Consider the following 23775-nt stretch of genomic DNA (forward strand, 5'->3'; position numbering starts at 1 on the left):
CTCCTGGCCCAGACCCAGCCATTGCAGCCTTTGGGTGTGAACTGGATCTCTCTCTCTCTCTCCCTCTCTCTGTAACTATGCCTTTCAAATAAACAAATCTTAAAAAATGTCAGGTAAAGTCTGTCTTTTCAGTCCCTCTGAAGCTTTCTGCTTAGGTAGCATACATGACTTCCTTCATTCCTGGGATAGGTTCTTCCTCATAGAACTGTTCTAAGACAGCAGCCCTAAATGCACACACACACTCTTCCATCTGCCTCCCACTCCATCCATCCTTTAGCCCTGCCTCTTCCCTTGCTTTGTGTTTCTTAATGGGCTTTCCAATTGTTGCTGCTATGTATAGGATTTCATTTGTTTTCTGTGTGTATCTACCCACTAGAATAATTTTATGCAATGAAAACGTTCTCTGAATAATATTATGTGAAATTTTTAATTTTTAATTTTTTAAGGTGAACAAATTTCAAGTATTTCATTATACAGATTTAGGAGCATAATGATGCTTCCCATCCTACCCTCTCTCCTGCCCATGCCCCCACCTATTCTCCTCCTTCTTTTCCCATTCCTTTAATTTTTACAATGATTTGCTCTCAGTCTAGTTTATTGTTGAAAACTTCTGTCAGCTGCATACATTGTGCTATAAATAATTATATCACAAGTCTTTATTACTTTACAAGTATTTATGATGTAAGAATTCCCTTAATCTACATTGAAACACATTTGAAATATTTCTCAGTGTCAGATATTATTATAATCATTTTACTTGTGGATACAAATAATATTCATAAATAAATAATATTTCATCAATGGTAAAAGTTACTATTCTATGAAAATACTCATTTTTAAGTAATTAGGATTTTTAAGTATATTAAGAAGATTTATTCTGTTAAGTATTTCAACTATTATCATGTATTATAAGTATCTTTCTATTCAGTTTAGAATTTGGGATCCAAAATATGTAATCATTCAAACTGAGGTATCCAAAATTTAAAACAAATAAAAACACCAAGTGTAAGGTGTTATATTTGGATACAGTGGAGAAAAATACATTGGTAGCTCCTATACAGTCTATGTGTGTTTTCTCTAATTTTCTCCTAATTGAAGCTAAGTGAGAATAGCTCTTGGAAGGCACAGAATGAAGGCCAGAGATTGAAGATCATCAGATCACCAGTGCATCCAGAGGAATCAGCTGTGTGAGCACATGCTATGAGAGCAGAGACTGGGAAGGCACTGCACTTGACACCAGGCAGAGAGAGTTCGTATAGCAGTTGATCTCAGCGAGAAGAGGGGCTGGTGGTGTGGACACAATGGTCAGAGGGAAGTGGGCCCAGAGGATACATCCATGACTCTGCTCTCTCACAGAAGTGCAGTGCCAGAAAATGACTGCTCCCTCTGGACTCAGAGGTGATGGAACAGCTTCTGGCTGTGATAGCCCTTGAGTTACTGAAGTCATAGACGGTTTTCCCCTGTCTCTCCACATCTTCACATGCAACTTTCCTTAATCCAATTCGGAGTCACACCAATTTATCATTGTAAGGCAGACTGCACGTGGGCAGATACAAGTACAGAGACAACACACTATTCCCTAGAAGAAAGGAATTTCCTAAGTAGGAAGCAAGGGCAAAAAGCAAATATTGGGGTTAAATTTGAAGCTAACGCTGTTTCCCACTTATGCTATTAGTTAGTTCATCAGGCTCCATGTTCTTGGCTTTGCAACACTTTTTTAATCTTAACACTATTACCTCAATGGTTACAATTAATAAGAAAATGAAGAAATGGAGCCTCCTGGTGGTTAAAGGGCTCTTTATCACTGTGTTTCCTGACTAGATTTCTTCTTCGTCTTTTTTTTTTTTTTAAGATTTTTTTATTTATTTGAAAGTCAGAGGTACACAGAGAGAGAAAGAGAGGCAGAGAGAGAGAGAGAGACAGAGAGAGAGGTTTTCTATCTGCTGGTTCACTCCCCAATTGCCTGCTACGGTCGGAGCTGAGCTGATCCGAAGCCAGGAGCCAGGAGCTTCCTCTGGGTCTCCCACGTGGATGCAGGGCCCAAGGACTTGGGCCACCTTCCAATGCTTTCCCAGGCCATAGCAGAGAGCTGGATTGGAAGTGGAGCAGCTGGGACTCAAACCAGTGCCCATATGGAATGCCATCAGTGCAGGCGGTGGCTTTACCCGCTACACCACAGTGCTGGCCCCAATTTCTTCTTTTTTTAATTCATGCATTTTATGGGGTACAATGTGCTGTTCCAACACATGAATATAGCACAAACTATAGCGCCGGCCCCGGGTGTTTTATAAATCCATGCGTAAGAAGGGTCTTGAGAGAGTTTACCAAAAATGCATATTATGAAAATAATATGCATGGATTTCAAATTTTTTGCAGCTAAGTAAACTTATATTTTAATTTCATTTTCCATGATTTTTTTGATGTCCACTCATATTTGGCAGTCACAGTGATAGAGGATGAAGGAGATGCAAGAATCAATCTTTACCCTCAAAAATCTTTTAGCTTAGAATAGTGGAGGGGAGAGTTTCGAACACAGTATTATATTCATTGCGTTAGTTCAAAACAAGTTATAGATATGTACAGTGTTGGGAGGGATCACTTTCAATGTGATTGTTCAAGAAAGGCACCCTGGGAAAGGATGAGTTTTATTCATTCATTCAGCAAACTTTTTTCCGATAGCCAAGTCCCACAAGGCACGACTGAATTTCAGACTTTCTTGAGCTTTCTTTTGTTGTAACAAAGAACCATGAACTGGGTAGGGAAACTCCTGCCAAAATCAAGGTGTTCCCAGGGCCTGCCACCTCCATAGACCTGGGGAGGCTCCATCCCTGTGGTTTGCTAGCTTCTGGTTGCCTCAACATGTTCCATGGCTCATAGTACTTCAACAGTCCCATTTCATAAGTTCTCCCTGTGTGTCTCCAGTTGTTTTCCCTCTGTGTGTGTCTGTATGTGTCCAAACGACCCCAGTCATATCGGATTACTACCAACACTACTGACTTCATTTTTATTTGATTTTCTCCATAAATATCTTATTTCTAAAGATGTCACATGCCAAGGTATGGGGAGGGGGTAGGGGTTGGCAATGTTAGGAACCCAACTTATTTTTTGTTAAAGAAATACAATTTGGGGCTGACGCTGTGGTGTAGCGCACAAAGCTGCTACCTGCAGTGCTGGCATCCCACATAGGCACCGGTTCAGGTCCCAGCTGCTCCGTTTCCGATCCATCTCTCTGCTGTGGCCTGGGAAAGCAGTGGAGGATGGCCCAAGTCCTTGGGCCCCTGCACCTGCATGGGAGACCAGGAAAAAGTTCCTGGCTCCTGGCTTCAGATCGGCACAGTTCCGGCTGTTGCAGTGGCTGGGGCGTGAACCAGTGGATGGAAGAGTCTCTCTCTCTTTCTCTCTCCCTCTCTCTCTCTCTCTCTCTGTATGACTCTGACTTTCAAGTAAATAAATAAATCTTAAAAAAAAGAAATACAATTTAATCCATAACGGAGGTGCAGAGATGAAGTTCTCATTATGATAAGCATCAGGAAAGTAAAGTAATTCCAGCGAATTACAGCACACTCCTGCAGGTGATGGGATTATGACAGTTGAATACTCTGTTATTTTTTATTATTCTGGATTAATATGGGCCTTGAAATGGATTATGGGAGTTACATCTTTTGTTATGTTTGTTATTCTGGATTGATATGGACCTTATTCTTTACCCTATTTTCCCCTGGGCATGTAAACAAAGCAAAAACACAGATGGTGGTGACTTGCTATGGCTTCCCTGTTTTGCTGATGTTAATAACAAAATTTTCAGGGTTCCACCAACATTTACGGATTCTGTGGGTGGGAGAAGCAGAGTCAAATGACAAACACTAGCATATTTTATAAGATGCCTCTTGGGGGAGCGTTCAGCCTAGTGGTTAAGCCATCCATGTCCCACTTCCGAGGGCCTAGGTTTGATTTCTGGCTTTGGCTCTGGCACCTGACTCCAGCTTCCTGCTTATGCAGACCTTCAGAATGTGCCCCTGGCTCCTAGGTCTGGCCCTGGCCCAGCCTTGGCAACTGACAGCATTTGGGGAGTGAACCAACCAATGGGAGCTCTCTGTATCTTTCTGGTATTCTCTCTCTCTCTCTCTCTCTCTGTGTGTGTGTGTGAGTGTGTGTGTTTGTCACTATCCCTCAAGTAAACAAATACATAATTTTTTTTAAAAAGCTCATTTTTATAGCATCTCTTTTATAGGTAAAGTAGGCACAACATTTTAAACATTATAAATCAATACAGAACAAGATTTTAAACTGAAATGGGTTACCTCCAAACATTATGTAATAAATATATTTTAAATAAAAAATAAAATTATAATATTCACAAAAGTTAAACAAAAAAGTATTCCCCCAAAGAGGCACTGACATCTGATCAAAAATAGAAATGATGTCATTTCCATAAGGAAATTCTAAGATTCCAGAGATTCTCACAGAGATCTATTACCTGTGAATTACAAAATGTGGCTAAAACTATTAAGGACACATGAGTATTCAAGTCCCAAGTATCTAAACTTTTCAAACAAGGGAAACTTATTTCTTACATTTTAAAATGTTCATGTCTTCTAGAAATATAAGATTAAATCAGAGAAAAAGAACTGGTTAATATAAAATGACACAGAGGCAAATTTAAACTAGAGAAAATAAGTTACACACAAGGGGTCTTCAACAAGCTCATGGAAAATTTCAGTTGTGAAAAAACTGCATGGATTTAAAAACCATTCTACGTCAAAATAAACTTACCTTTCAATTCCATTTTTCCACAAATTTTTGTGAAGTTACCTTAATATGACTTATTTTTCTTAAGTTCCACACTACTAAGGAATTTGTTAGTAAGACGTCTTACTTTTTCTCAGAAAAATTTTTTCAAATTATTAGGACTCTTTATCTAATGATTTGCAGCAAAATGTAACAATTATTATTAGAAAACTTACCCAGATGCTTTCTTCTCGCCGATACTGCTTCCAGTTCCTCCCACCATCACTGAACATCAGGAGGTAGTTGCTCACCCAGTTTGAGCTCCCATATCCTCCCTGGGTTGCCACAGAAGTGACCTTCATTCTCTCTCCAAGGTCAATCTGCAGCCACTGGTATTTATCAGATACAAGAGGGGTCCAGCCTCCAGCACCTTGTTGAAACAAAAAAAGTAGAAAAGAAAAAGGGGAAATTATTTAACATAGCTGTTACTAAATTACAAACTAAGATTATAAATATATTAAATATAAGGTAATTATAGATTCATAATAGAAAAAAGAAGACATTCATTATATAAATGAATAGACTCTAAATTGTTTTCATTTTTAGCTAGGTGAGTCCTGATTTTAACATTTTATATTTTGACTTGAACAGTCAGAGAATTTTTTTTCATCTTTTTATTTTAAAATTTCAAATTATACAGAAAAGAATTTGAGTTCAGTGAGCACACATAGATTTTTTTTGTCTTTTTTTATTGATCTCTTTTTTTTTAACTTTTATTTAATGAATATAAATTTCCAAAGTACAGCTTATGGATTACAATGGCTCCCCCCCCCTATAACTTCCCTCCCACCCACAACCCTCCCCTTTCCCGCTCCCTCTCCCCTTCCATTCACATCAAGATTCATTTTAAATTCTCTTATATACAGAAGATCAGTTTAGTATATATTAAGTAAAAATTTCAACAGTTTGCACCCACATAGAAACACAAAGTGAAAAATACGGTTTGAGTACTAGTTATAGTATTAAATCACAATGTATGGCACATTAAGGACAGAGATCCTACATGAGGAGTAAATGCACAGTGACTCCTGTTGTTGACTTAACAAAATGACACTCTTGTTTATGGCATCAGCAATGACCCTAGGCTCTTGTCATGAGTTGCCAAGCTATGGAAGCCTTTTGAGTTCACTGACTCTGAATAATATTTACACAAGGTCATAGTCAGAGTGGAAGTTCTCTCCTCCCTTCAGAGAAAGGTACCTCCTTTCCAGTGGGATCTCACTCGCGGAGATCTTTCATGTAGTTGTTGTTGTTGTTGTGTTTGTTTTTTTTTTTTTTTTTTTTTTTTTTTTTTTTTGCCAGAGTGTCTTGGCTTTCCATGCCTGAAATACTCTCATGGGCTCTTCAGCCAGATCCGCATGCCTTAAGGGCTGATTCTGAGGCCAGAAGCACACATAGATTTAACATTTGGTCATATTTGCCTCATAGGTAAATTTTAAAAAAAAATGTATTTTTTTTTATTTGAAAGAGTTACAGAGAGAGGTAGAGACAGGGAGAGAGGTCTTCCATCTGCTGGTTCACTCCCCAGATAGCAGCAACAGGTGGCACTGCACTGATCCGTAGCCAAGAGCCAGGAGCCAGGAGCTTCTTCCAGGTCTTCCATGCAGGTGCAGGGGCCCAAGAACGGGCCATCCTATACTGCTTTCCTAGGCCATAGCAGAGAGCTGGATGGAAAGAAGAGCAGCCAGGACTGGAATCAGCACCCATATGGGATGCCGGCACCACAGCTGGAGGATTAACCTACTGTGCTACACAGGCCCCTCATAGGTAAATGTTATATACATATATATATACATACATAAACATACTTTTTTATCAGGTGCATGTATTAGGATCATATAATGTAGGATAAATGACAGATCATTAAATGAGGGAAGAAGGCTATCTCACTGTGAAAGAGATACAATTCAGTGAAGATGTTATATATATATCTATATAGCAAATAATATGACATGCACTTTCTTTTTTAATTAACTTCCACATATGAGAGAAAACATCTGGTGTTTGTCTTTCTGTGTCTATCTTATTTCACATGGTATAATGACCTCTAATTCCATCCATTTTGTTGTAAATATTAAGATTTATTTTTTATAGCTGAACAGCACTCCATTGTGTATATATATCATATTTAATTTATTCATTCATCTATTGATAGACATCTAGGTGGATGCCATATCTTTGCTATTATGAATAGTGCTGCAATAAACATGGGAGTGTAGGCATATCTTTCATAGGCTGGTTTACTTTCCTTTAGATATATTCCATGGTGTTGGATAGTCGGGTTTTACAGATCTTTATTATTAGTTTTTTAAAGGAAACCCCATACTGTTTTCCATAATTGCTGTACTGATTTTTATTCCCACCAAGTGTGTTAAAGTTCCCTTTTCCTCAACATCCAAGTAAGCATTTGTTATTTTTTGATATTTTGATAATAACTATAACTGGAGATAATACCTCATTGTGGTTTTTACTTGCATTTCCCTGATAACCATATTATTTAATGACCATTTGTATTTCTCTTTTTGAAAAAAAAATCTACTCAGGTCCTTGGTCTATTCATAATCTGCTTGTCTATTTTGTTGTTGAATTTCTTTTTACCTCTTTTATACTCTGGACATTAACACATTATCAGATGTGTAGTTTGAAAACAAATTCTCTTATTCTGTCAGTTGTTTCTTCATTGTGTTGATCACTCCTTTTGCCGTAAAGACGCTTCTCAGTTTGATATAATCCCATTAGTTTATTTTGGCTTTTATTGCCTGTGTTTCTGAAATATTATCCAAAAATCATTGCTCAACCAATGTCTTATAAAGTTTCCCCTATGTGTTCCTGTAGTAGTTTTATGTTTTGATTTATATCTTTGATCTACTTTGAGTTGATTTTTATATAGGATATAAGTTATGGGTCTTGTTTCAAACTTTTGCATTTAGAAATCCAGTTTATTGAAGAGACTGTCTTTCTTCCAAGGAGTGTTTTTAGCACCTTTGTAAAAGATAAGTTGGTTAAAGATGCATATATTTATTTTTGGAGGGTCTATTCTGTTCTTGTGGTGAATGTGCCATTTTTATGTCAGTATCATCCTGTTTTGGTTTCATTTGCCATGTAGTATGTCTTGAAATCAATTGTAGACAGGATGGAGAATTACTGATGACCAAAACTGCCCATTTGATTGACACAAAAATGGCACAGACAATCTGAATCTGGATGGCTAAAGGCAGGCAAAGCTGTTGCTCAAAGTTAGGTGTCTAATGTTAGGTATTTGGCAGAGCAGTTAAGATGCCACTTGAGATGCTTCAATTCCATGTTGGCATTCCTGGGTTCTAGATCCAGTTCCCAATTTCAGCCTCCTGCTAATTCATACCTTGGCAAAGAGCAGGTGATAGCTCAAGTATGAGGATCCTTACTAAACTCACATGGGAAACCCAAATTGAGTTCCTAACTCTTAGTCTTGGCCTGGAACAAAAACTGGCTATTATAGACATTTGGAATGGGTCCAGCAAGTTAAAGATTTTCCTTTGTCTATGTTTTCAAATAAGTTAAAAATAAATAAATAAAGTTGGGTATTCTGCTACACCAGAGCATCCTCCAATCAAACAGCATGGTTTTCTACATAGAGAAAGATTTATTCTTGAAATGATCTTCAGTAGTATCTACATTAGCCCCAGTCAGATGCAGTGCATGGATTTCTTTATCCCTTAGTGGAATATGCTGTTATACGTTCTTCCTCCTGCCATTACCTGTTCCAACTTCACTTTTTAGGATTTAACCTGAAAAACCTGAAATCACCTACCCATTCTATTCTTACTCAATATAACAACAAGCATTTACTAAGCATCTTGGAACTCAGGATCATGTACAGAGTACATCTTATAAAGATTTTGTCATTTAATGACTAATGTAGGCTTAAAAGATTATGCTTATTGATACCCCTCTGCATTAATGAGAAACTTGCCTAGATTACTAACAAATGACCAACAAGGGTATTTTTAAAGAGTTATTTGTGTGTGTGTGTGGGAGGGGAACTATCTTCCATTCACTGGTTTACTCCCCAAATGTTCACAATACTTGAGCTGGACAGTATGAAGCCAAGAGCCAGGACACCAACCAAGTCTACTATATTTGTAGCAGAACTCAAGTACTTGAGTCATAGTCTGCCACTTCCCAGGCATATTAGCAGAAAGCTGGATAAGAAATGTAGAGGCTGGATTCCAACTGACACTCTGACATGGGATGTGGGCATCTCAAGCTGCAGCTCAACCCACTGTGCCACAACATCTGCCCCAGGGTGACTTTTAATACTCGTGGTCAAGGACTGAAATTCTGCAGGGAGTGTGCGGGATTTTCTCCCAGCATCTCCCTGTTGAGAGTAGCCAAATCTACGGTTCTCTCCAAAGTCTCTATAGAATTAGATCCTTCTAGGGTCTAACTATCAACCAGTAGCCCTATGCACAAAAAGATTGAAACTGAATATTTTTCATTGTTTAATGATTGAAAGAATAGTTGGGAGAAGGTGCAAAAGAAGCTGGATATTGTGTATCTGGAATTTTATTCATATCAGTGGAAACCTCTGAGGAACTACTAAATGTTACCAGAGAAAATGCAGGGTTCTTGTCTTCGCGCAAGAAATAATTCAGGCGTGAGACAGAGTAGTGGAAAGTAAAAGTAGCAGAGTTTATTAGGGAAGGGACATCTGTAAGAATGGATGGGCATCTCTCCAGACAGGACCTGGGAGAGAGTGCCCAGTCATTCGAACTTGGGGTGGTGGGGGAAAGGAGCGAGGTTATGTGGTTGAGTAGAGAGATTACACCTGGCCAGACCAGGAGGGGGGCTCAGCAGAGAGGCAGAGGGCTGAGCACCCAGTCCAGTTGCGGGGGTAGTTTAAGGAGATGGGTCTCTGTCTTCACACATTTCCTCCTGAAACAAAGGATTTTATAGCTACAAATATTAAGAAGCTCCTATCTGAGTTTTCCCTTAAAGGTATCAGACAGGAGGAAGCCTAGCTGGTGCCATCCTGGGTTCAGAGGAAGGGTGAGCAGGACCCCCTAGAGAGTGGGGATCCAGAGCAGGGTGTTTCAAGTACAGATACTGGGCTGCACCTGGGAGACTGTGGAAGATTTGTCAGGCAGAAGGGGCGGGGACCTCCACCTGGCAGGTTATCAGGTAGAAGGGGACAGGGCAGGATGTGAATGCGGGGCTGCCCCTGAAACATTATTGGGATGACTTTGAGATACAGATGCATATGCTGGACACAGATGTCTTCTCTTTAGGCATGTCATACACACATAAGCTCATATCTGACTTCCTACCTAACACTAAATATTTTGGATTTTTCCCCTCATCATTATTAGTCAGAATTGATGGCTCACACCTTGGCTATTTCTCATTTTTCTTTGATGTATTCACTCCCTCTCACCCAGGTCCATGGATACACAGGTATAGAAATGCAATAAAGAGAAACGGACCAGCCCATTTGTGGTGTGCTACCCTGGGATCATGGATTCTCACCATGCCTTCTCTGTGTCAACACATTTTTATTAGTCAAATTGTGCTAATAGCTGCACTCCTGCTAACACATTTTAGTTACTCAATTTTACCTATCCAGTTAAAAGACACCGATTAGCTGACTGGGTTAAGGAACAAAACCCATCTATTTGCTGCTTACAAGAAACACATCTTTCCAGCAAAGATGCATACAGACTGAAAGTGAAAGGCTGGAAAAGATATACCATGCCAACAGAAATGAAAAAAAGAGCGGGCGTAGCCATCTTAATATCGGACAACATAAACTTTAACACAAAAACTGTTACGAGAGACAAAGAAGATACAATGATTAAGGGATCAATTCAACAGGAAGATATAACGATTATCAATGTATATGTACCTAATTACAGGGCACTGGTTTATTTAAAAGATTTGTTAAGAGACTTAAAGGGAGACTTAGATTCCAATACAATAATACTGGGGGACTTCAATACTCCACTCTCAGAAATAGACAGATCATCCAGATGGAAGAACAACAAGGAAACAGCAGATTTAATCGACACTATAGCCCAAATGGATCTAACAGATATCTACAGAACTTTTCATCCTACACAGAAAGCATTTACATTCTTCTCAGCAGTACATGGAACGTTCTCTAGGATTGACCACATACTAGGCCATAAAGCAAGTCTCAGCAAATTCAAAAGAATTAGAATCATACCACGCAGCTTCTCAGACCATAAAGGAATGAAGTTGGAAATTAGCAACTCAGGAATCCCTAGAGCATACGCAAACACATGGAGAGTGAACAACACGCTCCTGAATGAACAATGGGTCATGTTAGGAAACTGGAGCAGTTGTAGCCAGGTGGCCGAATGGCCCAGCTACCTAAGCCAGGCTCCACCCACATCCTAATGGGATTGGCTGCTCCTGCTCCCATGCCTGCCCTCAGGCAAAGTTTTAAAAGGGCCTGTTCCTGAACACGTGCTCTCTTGGCCCTTCTCTCCTGCTCTCTCTCAGCTCTGCTCCCTGACTCTCTTGCCCCTTCTCTCCTGCTCTCTCTCTTGGTTCCTCTCTCCAGCCTCCCCCTCTGGTCTCTTGGCTCTTGGCTCCTCTCTCTTGACCCCTTCTCTCCTGCTCTCTCTCGGTTCCTCTCTCTAGCCTCCTCCTCTGGTCTCTTGGCTCTGCTCTCCTCTCTCCTCTTCTCTGCTCTATCTTCTCTCCTTGTTAGCTCCGCTCCTCTCTGTTTCTCTCTTATACTCTCTTTCTCCCTTTTTCCTTCGCCGCCCCTTCACTCCGGTCTGTAGGTTGTTCCCCAATAAACCCTTTCCCTTACTCCATTGTCTGGTGTGCTCCGCGACGCCTAACATTAAGATACAACAGGTCATAGAAGAAATTAAAAGAGAAATCAAAAATTTTCTGGAAGTAAATGAGGATAACAGTACAACATACCAAAACTTATGGGACTCAGCAAAAGCAGTGTTAAGAGGAAAGTTTATATCAATAGATGCCTACATCAAGAAATTGGAAAGGCACCAAATAGATGAGCTTTCAATGCATCTCATGGATCTAGAAAACCTACAGCAAACCAGACCCAAATCTAGTAGGAGAAGAGAAATAATTAAAATCAGAGAAGAAATCAACAGGATTGAATCAAAAAAATTACAAAAATCAGCCAAACGAGGAACTGGTTTTTTGAAAAATTAAACAAAATTGACACCCCATTGGCCCAACTAACTAAAAAAAGAAGAGAAAAGACCTAAATCAATAAAATCAGAGATGAAAAAGGAAACGTAACAACAGACACCACAGAAAGAAAAAGAATCATCAGAAATTACTACAAGGACTTGTATGCCAGCAAACAGGGAAACCTATCAGAAATGGATAGATTCCTGGACACATGCAACCTACCTAAATTGAACCAGGAAGACATAGAAAACAGAAATTGAAACAGCAATAAAGGCCCTCCCAACAAAGAAAAGCCCAGGACCAGATGGATTCACTGCTGAATTCTACCAGACCTTTAAAGAAGAACTAACTGGGGTGGAGACAAGATGGCGGAATAGTGAGGACGTGCACCAATAGTCCGGGAAAATTTAGTCTAATAAAAGGGGAGTTACAGTAGCCTCAGAAAAAGGATCAGGAAAAAATTGCAGAGGAAACTCTTCTGGATCTAGTGGCTGTGACTCGGAGGACCTACGGGGGGAACAAGGTCACCCACCTCGCGGAAGCCGAGCTGCGGGAGCAGCAGGGTCTGCGCACCAGTGCTGGAAGAAGAAAGAAGAGTGGATGTCACATAGACGACCAGCGGGGAGAGCAGGGATGCCCAGGGCTCTGAGTCCACACATCGGCGCTGGAAGGGGAGGTGAGCTCAGTAACCCGAGACATTGGCAGGGAAACGGCAGTCAGAATCTAGAGGGAAGTGGGCTTGAGGTGGGAAAGTTCACCAGACTGACTACAGAAGAGAAGGAAAAAAAAAGGTTGGGGGTCACTGGTACAGACGAGTTTCTCTCTCTGCCAACCTTGCAAAGGTGAGCAAGAGACAAAGAGCAGGCCCCACTCTGGATATACATAACAAAAGGGGAGAGCTAAGGAACTGAGGTGCTACAATTCAGTAGCCTAGACAACCCAGTGGGAGTCCGCAGGAGAAACTGGGCCCGCACAGACTCTTTGGGTAGAAGCCAGAGATTGGAAGCTAAATACCATCAATTCTGCTCAGCTGTGCAGTATTACTTACCTCCTGAATAAAAAAAAATTAAATAAATAAATAAATCTTTACTTAATGTATACTAAATGATCTTCTGTATATAAAGAGAATCGAAAATGAATCTCGATGTGAATGAAAGGGGAGAGGGAGTGGCAAAGAGGAGGATTGCGGGTGGGAGGGACGTTATCGGGGGGAAGCCATTGTAATCCATAAGCTGTACTTTGGAATTTTATATTCATTAAATAAAAGTTAAATAAAAAAGAGAGAGAGCTTTACGATGCATAACCTGAGGGTGTCACCTTTGCACACCCATATCCCAGAAGAACCAAGCAGAGCTCTCAGGACACACCCATCTCAAGCCTCCAAGGCTCCTCCAATAGCAGGCAGTCCACTTAACACAGACATAGTATATAAAAAAAAAAACTCACAGTGAGGGAAGAAGAATTAACAATGCCAAGCCACAAACACAAAAATGGAGGGAACAAGATCAACGATGACACTATGATGCCTCCCAATAAACAAAACACCCCAAGCCAAGATTATGAAGATGATGAGACAGAAGAAATGCAAGATACTGATTTCAAAAAATTTTTGATAAGAACATTTAGAAGTTTTCAAAAGCAAATCCTTGAACTACAGAAATCCTTATTGGACAGGATTGAAAATCTCTCTCGTGAAAATGAAATTTTAAGGAGGAATCAAAATGAAACCCAGAAAATAGTAGAAAATGAAACTGTGATAGTGAAGAGAAATCAAAATGAAATGAAGAGCTCAATAGATCAAATATCAAACACATTAGAGAGCCTTAAAAACAGAGTCAGTGAAACAGAAGAGAGAATATCAGACTTAGAAGACAGAGAACAGGAAAACATACAAAAAAAGAAAAGAAGAGGAAATTAGAAATCTAAAAAATATTGTTGGGAATCTACAGGATACTATTAAAAGAACCAACATTTGAGTTCTAGGAGTTCCTGAAGGCATGGAGAGAGAGAAAGGATTAGAAGGCCTTTTTAGTGAGATACGAGCAGAGAACTTTCCAGGTTTGGAGAAAGACAGAGACATCCTAGTACAGGAAGCTCATAGAACCCCTAGTAAACATGACCAAAAGAGATCCTCACCACGACACGTTGTAATTAAACTCACCACAGTGAAACATAAAGAAAAGATCCTAAAATGTGCAAGAGAGAAATGTCAGATTACTCTCAGAGGATCTCCAATCAGACTCACAGCAGACTTCTCATCAGAAACACTACAGGCTAGGAGGCAATGGTGAGACATAGCACAGGTGCTAAGAAAGAAAAATTGCCAGCCCAGAATATTATATCCTGCTAAGCTCTCATTTGTGAATGAAGGTGAAATAAAGACCTTTCATAGCAAACAGAAATTGAAAGACTTTGCCGCCACTCGTCCGGCCCTGCAAAAGATACTTAAAGATGTGCTACACTCAGAAACACAGAAACATGGCCATCAATATGAAAGAAGGGAAAGGAAGAACACCTACCAGTAAAAGAGCATGGGAAGCTCAAAGCATATACTAGAAAATATCTCCGGGAAAATGGCAGGGCAAAGTCACTACATATCAATAGTCACATTAAACGTTCATGCACTTAACTCTTCAGTTAAAAGACACCGATTGGCTGATTGGCTTAAGGAACAAAACCCAACTATTTGTGCCAACAAGAAACACATCTCTCTAACAAAGAGGCATGCAGACTGAAAGTGAAAGGTTGGAAAAAGATATTCCATGCCAACAGAAACCAAAAGAAAGCAGGTGTAGCCATATTATTATCAGACAAAATAAACTTTAATACAAAAACTGTTAAGAGAGACAAAGGGGGGCTCTATAGAATGATTAAGGGTTCAATTCAACAGGAAGATGTAACTATTATAAATGTATATGCACCTAATTACAGTGCACCAGTCTATTTAAAAGATATGTTAAGGGACTTAAAGGGAGACTTAGATTCCAATACAATAGTACAGGGGGACTTCAATACTCCACTCTCAGAAATAGACAGATCATGCAGACAGAAGATCAACAAGGAAACAGCAGATATTATTGACACTATTTCCCAAATGGATCTAACAGATATCTACAGAACTTTCAATCCTACATCTAAAGACTTTACATTCTTCTCAGCAGTGCATGGAACCTTCTCTAGGATTGATCACATGCTAGGATATAAACCAAGTCTCAGCAAATTTAAAAGAATTAGAATCATACCATGCAGCTTCTCAGACCACAGCGGGATGAAGTTGGAAATTAGCAACTCAGGAATCCCCAGAAAGTATGCAAACACATGGAGATTGAACTACATGCTCCGGAATGAAATCTGGGTCATTCAAGAAATCAAAAGAGAAATCAAAATAACAACACAACACATCAAAACTTATGGGATACGGCAAAAGCAGTATTGAGAGGGAAGTTTATAGCAATAGGTACCTACATAAAGAAATTGGAAAGGCACCAAATAAATGAGCTTTCAGCGCATCTCAAGGACCTAGAAAAACTGCAGCAAACTAGACCCAAATCCAGTAGGAGAAGAGAAATAATTAAAATCAGAAATTAAATTAACAGGATTGAATCCAAAAAAATTACAAAAATCAGCCAAGTGAAGAGCTGGTTTTTTGAAAAAATAAACAAAATTGACACCCCATTGGCCCAACTAACTAAAAAAAGAAGAGAAAGACCCAAATCAATAAAATCAGAGATGAAAAAGGAAACGTAACAACAGACACCACAGAAATAAAAAAGAATCATCAAAAATTACTACAAGGACTTGTATGCCAGCAACCAAGAAAATCTATCAGAAATGGATAGATTCCTGGACACATGCAATCTACCAAAATTGAACCATGAAGACATAGAAAACCTAAATAGACCCATAACTGAGACAGAAATTGATACAGTAATAAAGGTGCTCCCAAAAAGGAAAAGCCCAGGACCAGATGGATTCACTGCTGAATTCTACCAGACATTTAAAGAAGAACTAATTCCATTTCTTCTCAAAATATTCAGAACAATCGCAAAAGATGGAATCCTCCCAACTTCTTTCTATGAAGCCAGCATCACCTTAATCCCTAAGCCAGAGAAAGATGCAGCACTGAAAGAAAATTACAGACCAATAGACGTAAAAATCCTCAATAAAATTCTCGCCAATAGAATACAACACAACATCAGAAAAATCATCCACCCAGAACAAGTGGGATTTATCCCTGGTATGCAGGGATGGTTCAACATTCACAAATCAATCAATGTGATTCACCACATTAACAGACTGCAGAAGAAAAATCATATGATTTTCTCAATAGATGCAGAGAAAGCATTCGATAAAATTCAACCCCCTTTCATGATGAAAACTCTAAGCAAATTGGGTATAGAAGGAACATTCCTCAATATAATCAAAGCAATTTATGAAAAACCCATGGCCACATCCTCTTAAATGGGGAAAAGTTGGAAGCATTTCCACTGAGATCTGGTACCAGACAGGGATGCCCACTCTAACCACTGTTATTTAACATAGTTCTGGAAGTTTTAGCCAGAGCCATCAGACAAGAAAATGAAATTAAAGGAATACAAATTGAGAAGGAAGAAGTCAAACTATCCCTCTTTGCAGACGATATGATTCCTTACTTAGAGGAACCAAAGAACTCTACTAAGAGACTATTGGAACTCATAGAGGAGTTTGGCAAAGTGGCAGGATATAAAATCAATGCACAAAAATCCACAGCCTTTGTATACACAAGCAATGCCATGGCTGAGAAAGAACTGCTAAGATCAATCCCATTCACAATAGCTACAAAAACAATCAAATACCTTGGAATAAACTTAACCAAGGATGTTAAAGATCTCTACGATGAAAATTTCAAAACCTTAAAGAAAGAAATAGAAGAGGATACCAAGAAATGGAAAAATCTTCTATGCTCACGGATTGGAAGAATCAACATCATCAAAATGTCCATTCTCCCAAAAGCAATTCATAGATTCAATGCAATTCCAATCAGGATACCAAAGACATTCTTCTCAGATCTAGAAAAAATGATGCTGAAATTCATATGGAGGCACAAGAGACCTCGAATAGCTAAAGCAATCTTGTACAACAAAAACAAAGCCGGAGGCATCACAATACCAGATTTCAGGACATACTACAGGGCAGTTGTAATCAAAACAGCATGGTACTGGTACAGAAACAGATGGATAGACCAATGGAACAGAATTGAAACACCAGACATCAACCCAAACATCTACAGCCAACTTATATTTGATCAAGGATCTAAAACCAATTCCTGGAGCAAGGACACTCTATTCAATAAATGGTGCTGGGAAAACTGGATTTCCACATGCAGAAGCACGAAGCAAGACCCCTACCTTACACCTTACACAAAAATCCACTCAACATGGATTAAAGACCTAAATCTACGACCTGACACCATCAAGTTATTAGAGAACATTGGAGAAACCCTTCAAAATATTGGCAAAGGCAAAGAATTTGTGGAAAAGCCCCGGGAGGCACAGGCAGTCAAAGCCAAAATCAACTATTGGGATTGCATCACATTGAGAAGTTTCTGTACTGCAAAAGAAACAGTCAGGAGAGTGAAGAGACAACCGACAGAATGGGAAAAAATATTTGCAAACTATGCAACAGATAAAGGGTTAATAACCAGAATCTACAAAGAGATCAAGAAACTCCACAAAAATAAAACAAACAACCCACTTAAGAGATGGGCCAAGGACCTCAGTAGACATTTTTCAAAAGAGGAAATCCAAATGGCCAACAGGCACATGAAAAAATGTTCAAGGTCACTAGCAATCAGGGAAATGCAAATCAAAACCACAATGAGGTTTCACCTCACCCCAGTTAGAATGGCTCACATACAGAAATCTAAGAACAACTGATGCTGGCGAGGATGTGGGGAAAAAGGGACACTAACCCACTGTTGGTGGGAATGCAAACTGGTCAAGCCACTATGGAAGTCAGTCTGGAGATTCCTCAGAAACCTGAATATAACCCTACCATTCAACCCAGCCATCCCACTCCTTGGAATTTACCCAAAGGAATTTAAATTGGCAAACAAAAAAGCGGTCTGCAGCCTAATGTTTATTGCAGCTCAATTCACAATAGCTAAGACCTGGAATCAACCCAAATGCCCATCAACGGTAGACTGGATAAAGAAATTATGGGATATGTACTCTTTAGAATACTATACCACAATAAGAAACAACGAAATCCAGTCATTTGCAACAAAATGGAGGAATCTGGAACACATCATGCTGAGTGAAATAAGCCAGTCCCAAATGGACAAATATCATATGTTCTCCCTGATTGGTGACAACTGACTGAACACCAAAAAGGACACCTGTTGAAGTGAAATGGACACTATGCGAAACGGTGACTTGATCAGCATAGCCCTGACTGTTAATGAACAACTTAATACATTATCCCTCTTAGTAGTTTTTTTGTCTGTTCTACTTAATACTACTGGTTTAATTCTGTAATTAATACACAGTTATTCTTAAGTGTTGAAAAGTAACTGAAATGTGATCCCTGTTAAACATAAGAGTGGGAATAAGAGAGGGAAGAGATGTATAATTTGGGACATGCTCAAGCGGACTTGCCCCAAATGGTAGAGTTAGAAACATACCAGGGGATTCCAATTCAATCCCATCAAGGTGGCATGTACCAATGCCATCTCACTAGTCCAAGTGATCAATTTCAGTTCACAATTGATCATAATGAAAGGACTAAGAGTCAAAGGGAGCACATAAACAAGTCTAGTACCTGCTAATACTAACCGATAGAATAAATAAAGGGGAGAGTGATCCAACATGGGAAGCGAGATACTCAGCAGACTCATAGAATGGCAGATGTCCTAAATAGCACTCTGGCCTCAGAATCAGCTCTAAAGGCATTCGGATCTGGCTGAAAAGCCCATGAGAGTATTTCAGGCATGGAAAGCCAAGACACTCTGGCAAAAAAAAAAAAAAAAAAAAAAAAACACCTAAATGAAAGATCTCTGTGAGTGAGATCCCAGTGGAAAGAACAGGTCTTCAAAGAAGGAGGTACCTTTCTCTGAAGGGAGGAGAGAACCTCCACTTAGACTATGACCTTGTCTAAACAAGATAAGAGTCAGAGAACTCAGAGGGCTTCCATAGCCTTGGAAACTCATGACTGGAGCATAGGGAGATTACTGATGCCATAGACAGGAGTGTCAATTGGTAAAGTCAACAACAGGAGTCATGTGCACTTACTCCTCATGTAGGATCTCTGTCCTTAATGTACTGTACATTGAGATTTAATGGTATAACGAGTACTCAAACAGTATATTTCACTTTGTTTCTATGGGGGTGCAAACTGTTGAAATCTTTACTTAATGCATACTAAACTGATCTTCTGTAAAAAAAAAAAAAAAAAAGTAATTGTTAATTCCCAACTTGACTCTCACTGGGATTAAACATGACAATAGGTCTGATCTGATTTCATCATCATTTAAAAAATCATCTATTATTCTTCACTTTATGTTTCTGTGTTTGAGCAAACCGTTGAGATCTTTACTTAATGTATACTAAGCTGATCTTCTCTATATAAAGATTATCGAAAATGAATCTTGATGTGAATGGAAGGGGAGAGGGAGTGGGAAAGGGGAGGGTTGCGGGTGGGAGTGACGGTATGGGGGGGAAGCCATTGTAATCCATAAGCCATACTTTGGAAATTTATATTCATTAAATAAAAGTAAAAAAAAAAAATGCCGGGCCGATGCCGCCGCTCACTAGGCTAATCCTCCGCCTTGCGGCACCGGCACACTGGGTTCTAGTCCCAGTCGGGGTTCCAGATTCTGTCCCGGTTGCCCCTCTTCCAGGCCAGCTCTCTGCTGTGGCCAGGGAGTGCAGTGGAGGATGGCCCAAGTGCTTGGGCCCTGCACCCCATGGGAGACCAGGATAAGTACATGGCTCCTGCCTTCAGATCAGCGCGGTGTGCCGGCCGCAGCACGCCGGCCGTGGAGGCCATTGGAGGGTGAACCAACGGCAAAGGAAGACCTTTCTCTCTGTCTCTCTCTCTCACTGTCCACTCTGCCTGTCCAAAAAAAAAAAAAAAGCCAAAATATTTTCCAAAGTGGTAGTAGCATTTATATTCTTGCAAAGCATAAGATTTCCAATTTCTTCCCATCTATAAACATAAACATAGTTGCATATTTATTTATGTCTGCTTTAATTTCAACCAGTTATGTTTTACAGTTTTCTATGTGCGGGAATACACACTTTATGTAAGATTTAATCCTAAGTATTTTATTTTTTTAGTACTGCTGTGAGTAAAATTGTTGTATTTCTTTAGAGGGGATTTTAAGAAATATTTATTTATTTTATTTATTGGGGAGACAGAGACACCTGCAGCTGGGAACTCAATCCAGGTATCCAACATGAGTGGCAAGAACCTAATTACTTGAGTTATTATTGCCACTTCTCAGAGTGTGCATAAGCTGGAAGCTAGAAATGAGAGTGGAGCTGGAACTCTAACCTCGGCTCTCTGATATGAGCTGTGGGCATCCAACTGGAAGGCCAATGCTCATCCCCATACTTTTTCCTTATTTGATCATCAGATCATTTGTTACTACTACACAAAATAAAGTTAAGTTTTGTATATTGATCTTGTATCTTGTTATCTTGCTAAATTAATTTGTTAGTGCACAATTTTCTTAGAAGATTCTAATAGATTTCTTAGGAGTTTTACCTATAGACTCCTGTCATCCATCCATGATATATGGAGAGAAATTGCACCTTGGGCACCTTGTGCTTGGACATGTTTTACTGAGTATGATGTGACTGCAAAGCCCTGAATACTTTCCTAAGGACAAATTTTTCATGGCTGTTTATGCAGCTGGTAACTTTGAGAAAGGTACTGATATTCCTCTCCAGTCAAAGAGCAGGTTTGCTTAATGCTTGTTTTAAAAGGAGTGGGTTTCCCAAGCTCCTTATTTCTTTTTGGCAACACCAGTCTACTGTGAATGTAGCATTCACATGTGCCACGATGTGCTGCCCTAATGGAGCCTGAGAGCAACAGAAATTGAAGAAACCTGTAGCTTCTTCCAGGTCTCCCACGTGGGTGCAGGGGCCCAAGCTCTTGGCCATCTTTCGCTGCTTTCCCAGGCACATTAGCAGGGAGCTGGATCAGAACTGGATCAGCCAGGACTTGAATTGGTGTCCGTATGGGATGCCGGTGCTGCAAGCTTCGGCTTTACCTGCTACACCACAGCACCAGCCCCAATCATGATTAATGATTTTAAACATGAACTGTTAACCAGTATGAGAAACCTTACTCTCCCCCAGTGTGAGTGACTTGGCGATCTCTCTCTGTCCCGTCCTGGCAGATGCCCTGTCCCCAATAAAGCCTTATCACTTCTGCTCTCTGTCTCATGCCTGAATTCTTTCTTGTATGAAGACAAGAGCCCCACGGCTTCCAAGGCCTCCCCTCCAGTACCAATCGTCATCCCCTATTTTTAATTTAAAAATCTGAACCAAAGGGCCTGTTAGATCCACTTACATATACAAAACTTAAATGGGTTTATCGGAAAGGTGCTCACTTAGCTAACTGTAAACAGAAAACAGAAAATACACACTGAAAAAAAAATACTTCCAAATGATGATGTTCTACAAAGCATTAGGTATACAATTGGACTTTAATTTTCAGTGAAATACAGATAAAATAGTTAAAATCTCTCCAGGTTGCCAATTATAGCACCAATTCTAAAACCATCATCTGATTGGAAATCCTTATAAAATTAATTAAATGCACAAAATGCATTTCTAATGTAGAAGTTAAAACTAGTACAGCTATTTCATATAATATTGTTGATAATATTTTCCTTTTCTTTTTAAAATAATAGAAATACATTAGTTTTAGGGATTTGGGGGATTGAATTCACTTTTTTAAGATTTATTTTATTTATTTGAAGGGCACAGTTGTAGAGGGAGAAAGCGAGGGGAAGAAGTGAAATTATCCATCAACTGGTTTACTACCAAAATGGCCACAATGGCCAGGGCTGGGCCAGTCTGGAGTCAGGAGCCAGGAGCTTCATCTGGATCTCCCAAGTAGCACAGGGGCCCAAGTATTTGGGCCATCTCCTACTGCTTCCCTAGGCATATTAGCAGTGAGCTAGATCCAGAGTGGAGCAGCCAAAACTCAAACTGGCATCCATACAGGATGCTGGCATTGTAGGCAGCAACTTAACCGATTATGCCACAATCCTGGGGGCTGGATTTATTTTAAAGTTGTCTCTAGCACACAACTGGATGGCAGCTAATTTAAATGAATCAAAAGGAGACTCAGGAAACTAATTACAAATACCAAAAGACCCCAGGGGGCTGATGGAAGCTATTAAAACTCTTCTGGGCATTGACATTTCTTTGATAACAACTGACATTATTTCATATTTTGTTCTGAATTTTCTACCGCTGAGGCTTAGGTGTACCTGCGCTCTGCCTATTATTTCATATTTATTGTTGTGTATGGCACCAGGCTAGATATGAGATGTATTTAACTGCCACTTTTATTCCTACTATTGTAGCGGGATCTCGGACAGAAAGGCTGGACACCAAGGCTTTCAGCAGGAAACTGCTTTATTTTGATGCAGGCAAGCCCAGAGGATATTTATGCAAAGTCTGGACTTTGAATAAAGCAGGGTGTTGCCTTATATACCCCCTAACAAACAACTTGTTTTCCTTTACATATAGGGTTAGATATAATTGGGTTGGAACACCAAGGCCACAGAGGTGCTCATATGTACACTGATATTGATTATGTGAGCTGTTTTGTTGCTGGAGGGAAGGTCGTGGAAGCCATGGGGTCCTTGTCTTCACACAAGAAAGAATTCAGGCATTAGAAAGAGAGCAGAGTGATAAGACTTTACTGGGGACAGGGCATCCGCCAGGACGGAAGGGACAGAGAGAGCGCCCAGTCACTCTGACGGGGGGAGAGCGAGATTACATGGTTGAGTGGAGGGAATACACCTGGGCAGGCCAGGTGGGCAGCTCAGCAGAGAGGCAGAGGGCTGAGTGCACAGTCCGTTTGGACTCCCTAAGTTTTTAAGGGAGTCTGTTTACCCACTTCCCCCTCTCCTCCAGGACAAAGGATGGGGAGTCCTGGTTTGTTGGGTGAAAATTATCAAATTCTTCCCCAGATTTGCTGGCACCCAGGCAGAGTGGGGGGTTTCCCATGTTATCAGGTAACCAACCCCTTTGGTCCTGAGGAGAGAGAATTCTCCTGGGAATTTTCCTTGGGGGAAGGGCTGGGACCACCTTGGAGGTTATCAGAGTCTGGGCAGGACTTTGAAGTGCAAGATGCTGGGCTTCTGGAGCTTCCACAGTAGGTGCTGGTCTTCAGGCCTGTCTCATACACACATAGGCTCAATTTCTGACTTCCTACCTAACAGAATGACACAGAATTTAACTTTTGTAATCTCGCTTATCTCACTGAGCTCAATGTTTTCAAGCTTCATCTGTACCACAGTATGATCAGAATTCCCTGCCTCTGTAAAGCTGAGTCATGTTCCATTATATGGACAAGAGTAATGATAGAGATATGATAGACAGGAAACAAGGAGACCCTTCTTCACTGTGTGGAGAAAATTCAAACAAGCAGCTTCTGTGAAGGATGTTGATGTCATATGCTAGTCCTTGTAATCAAGATTTTTCTGTGCTATTGTAAGTCATTTAATCAATGAGAACTGTACACATCTCGAGGAAGTTTCACATGTTTTTTCTTGAGTCTCAATTGAAACTATCATTCATTTTTGAGTTTTTTCTC

General features: G+C 40.0%; 1 protein-coding gene across 1 annotated transcript in view; it reads right to left on the reverse strand.

Moving 5' to 3' along the window:
• Nucleotides 1-23775, reverse strand: part of CNTNAP3 (contactin associated protein family member 3) — a 247828-nt gene that overhangs the window by 175756 nt on the left and 48297 nt on the right. Inside the window, exon 3 of the mRNA XM_089305409.1 lies at nt 4965-5158. Coding sequence (XP_089161535.1) covers nt 4965-5158 — 194 coding nt within the window. The remainder of the gene's footprint in view (nt 1-4964; nt 5159-23775) is intronic.

The sequence above is a fragment of the Oryctolagus cuniculus genome, chromosome 10 (genome assembly GCF_051225735.1).
Source record: "Oryctolagus cuniculus isolate XC-2025 breed Fujian yellow rabbit chromosome 10, ASM5122573v1, whole genome shotgun sequence".
Lineage (NCBI taxonomy): Eukaryota > Metazoa > Chordata > Mammalia > Lagomorpha > Leporidae > Oryctolagus > Oryctolagus cuniculus.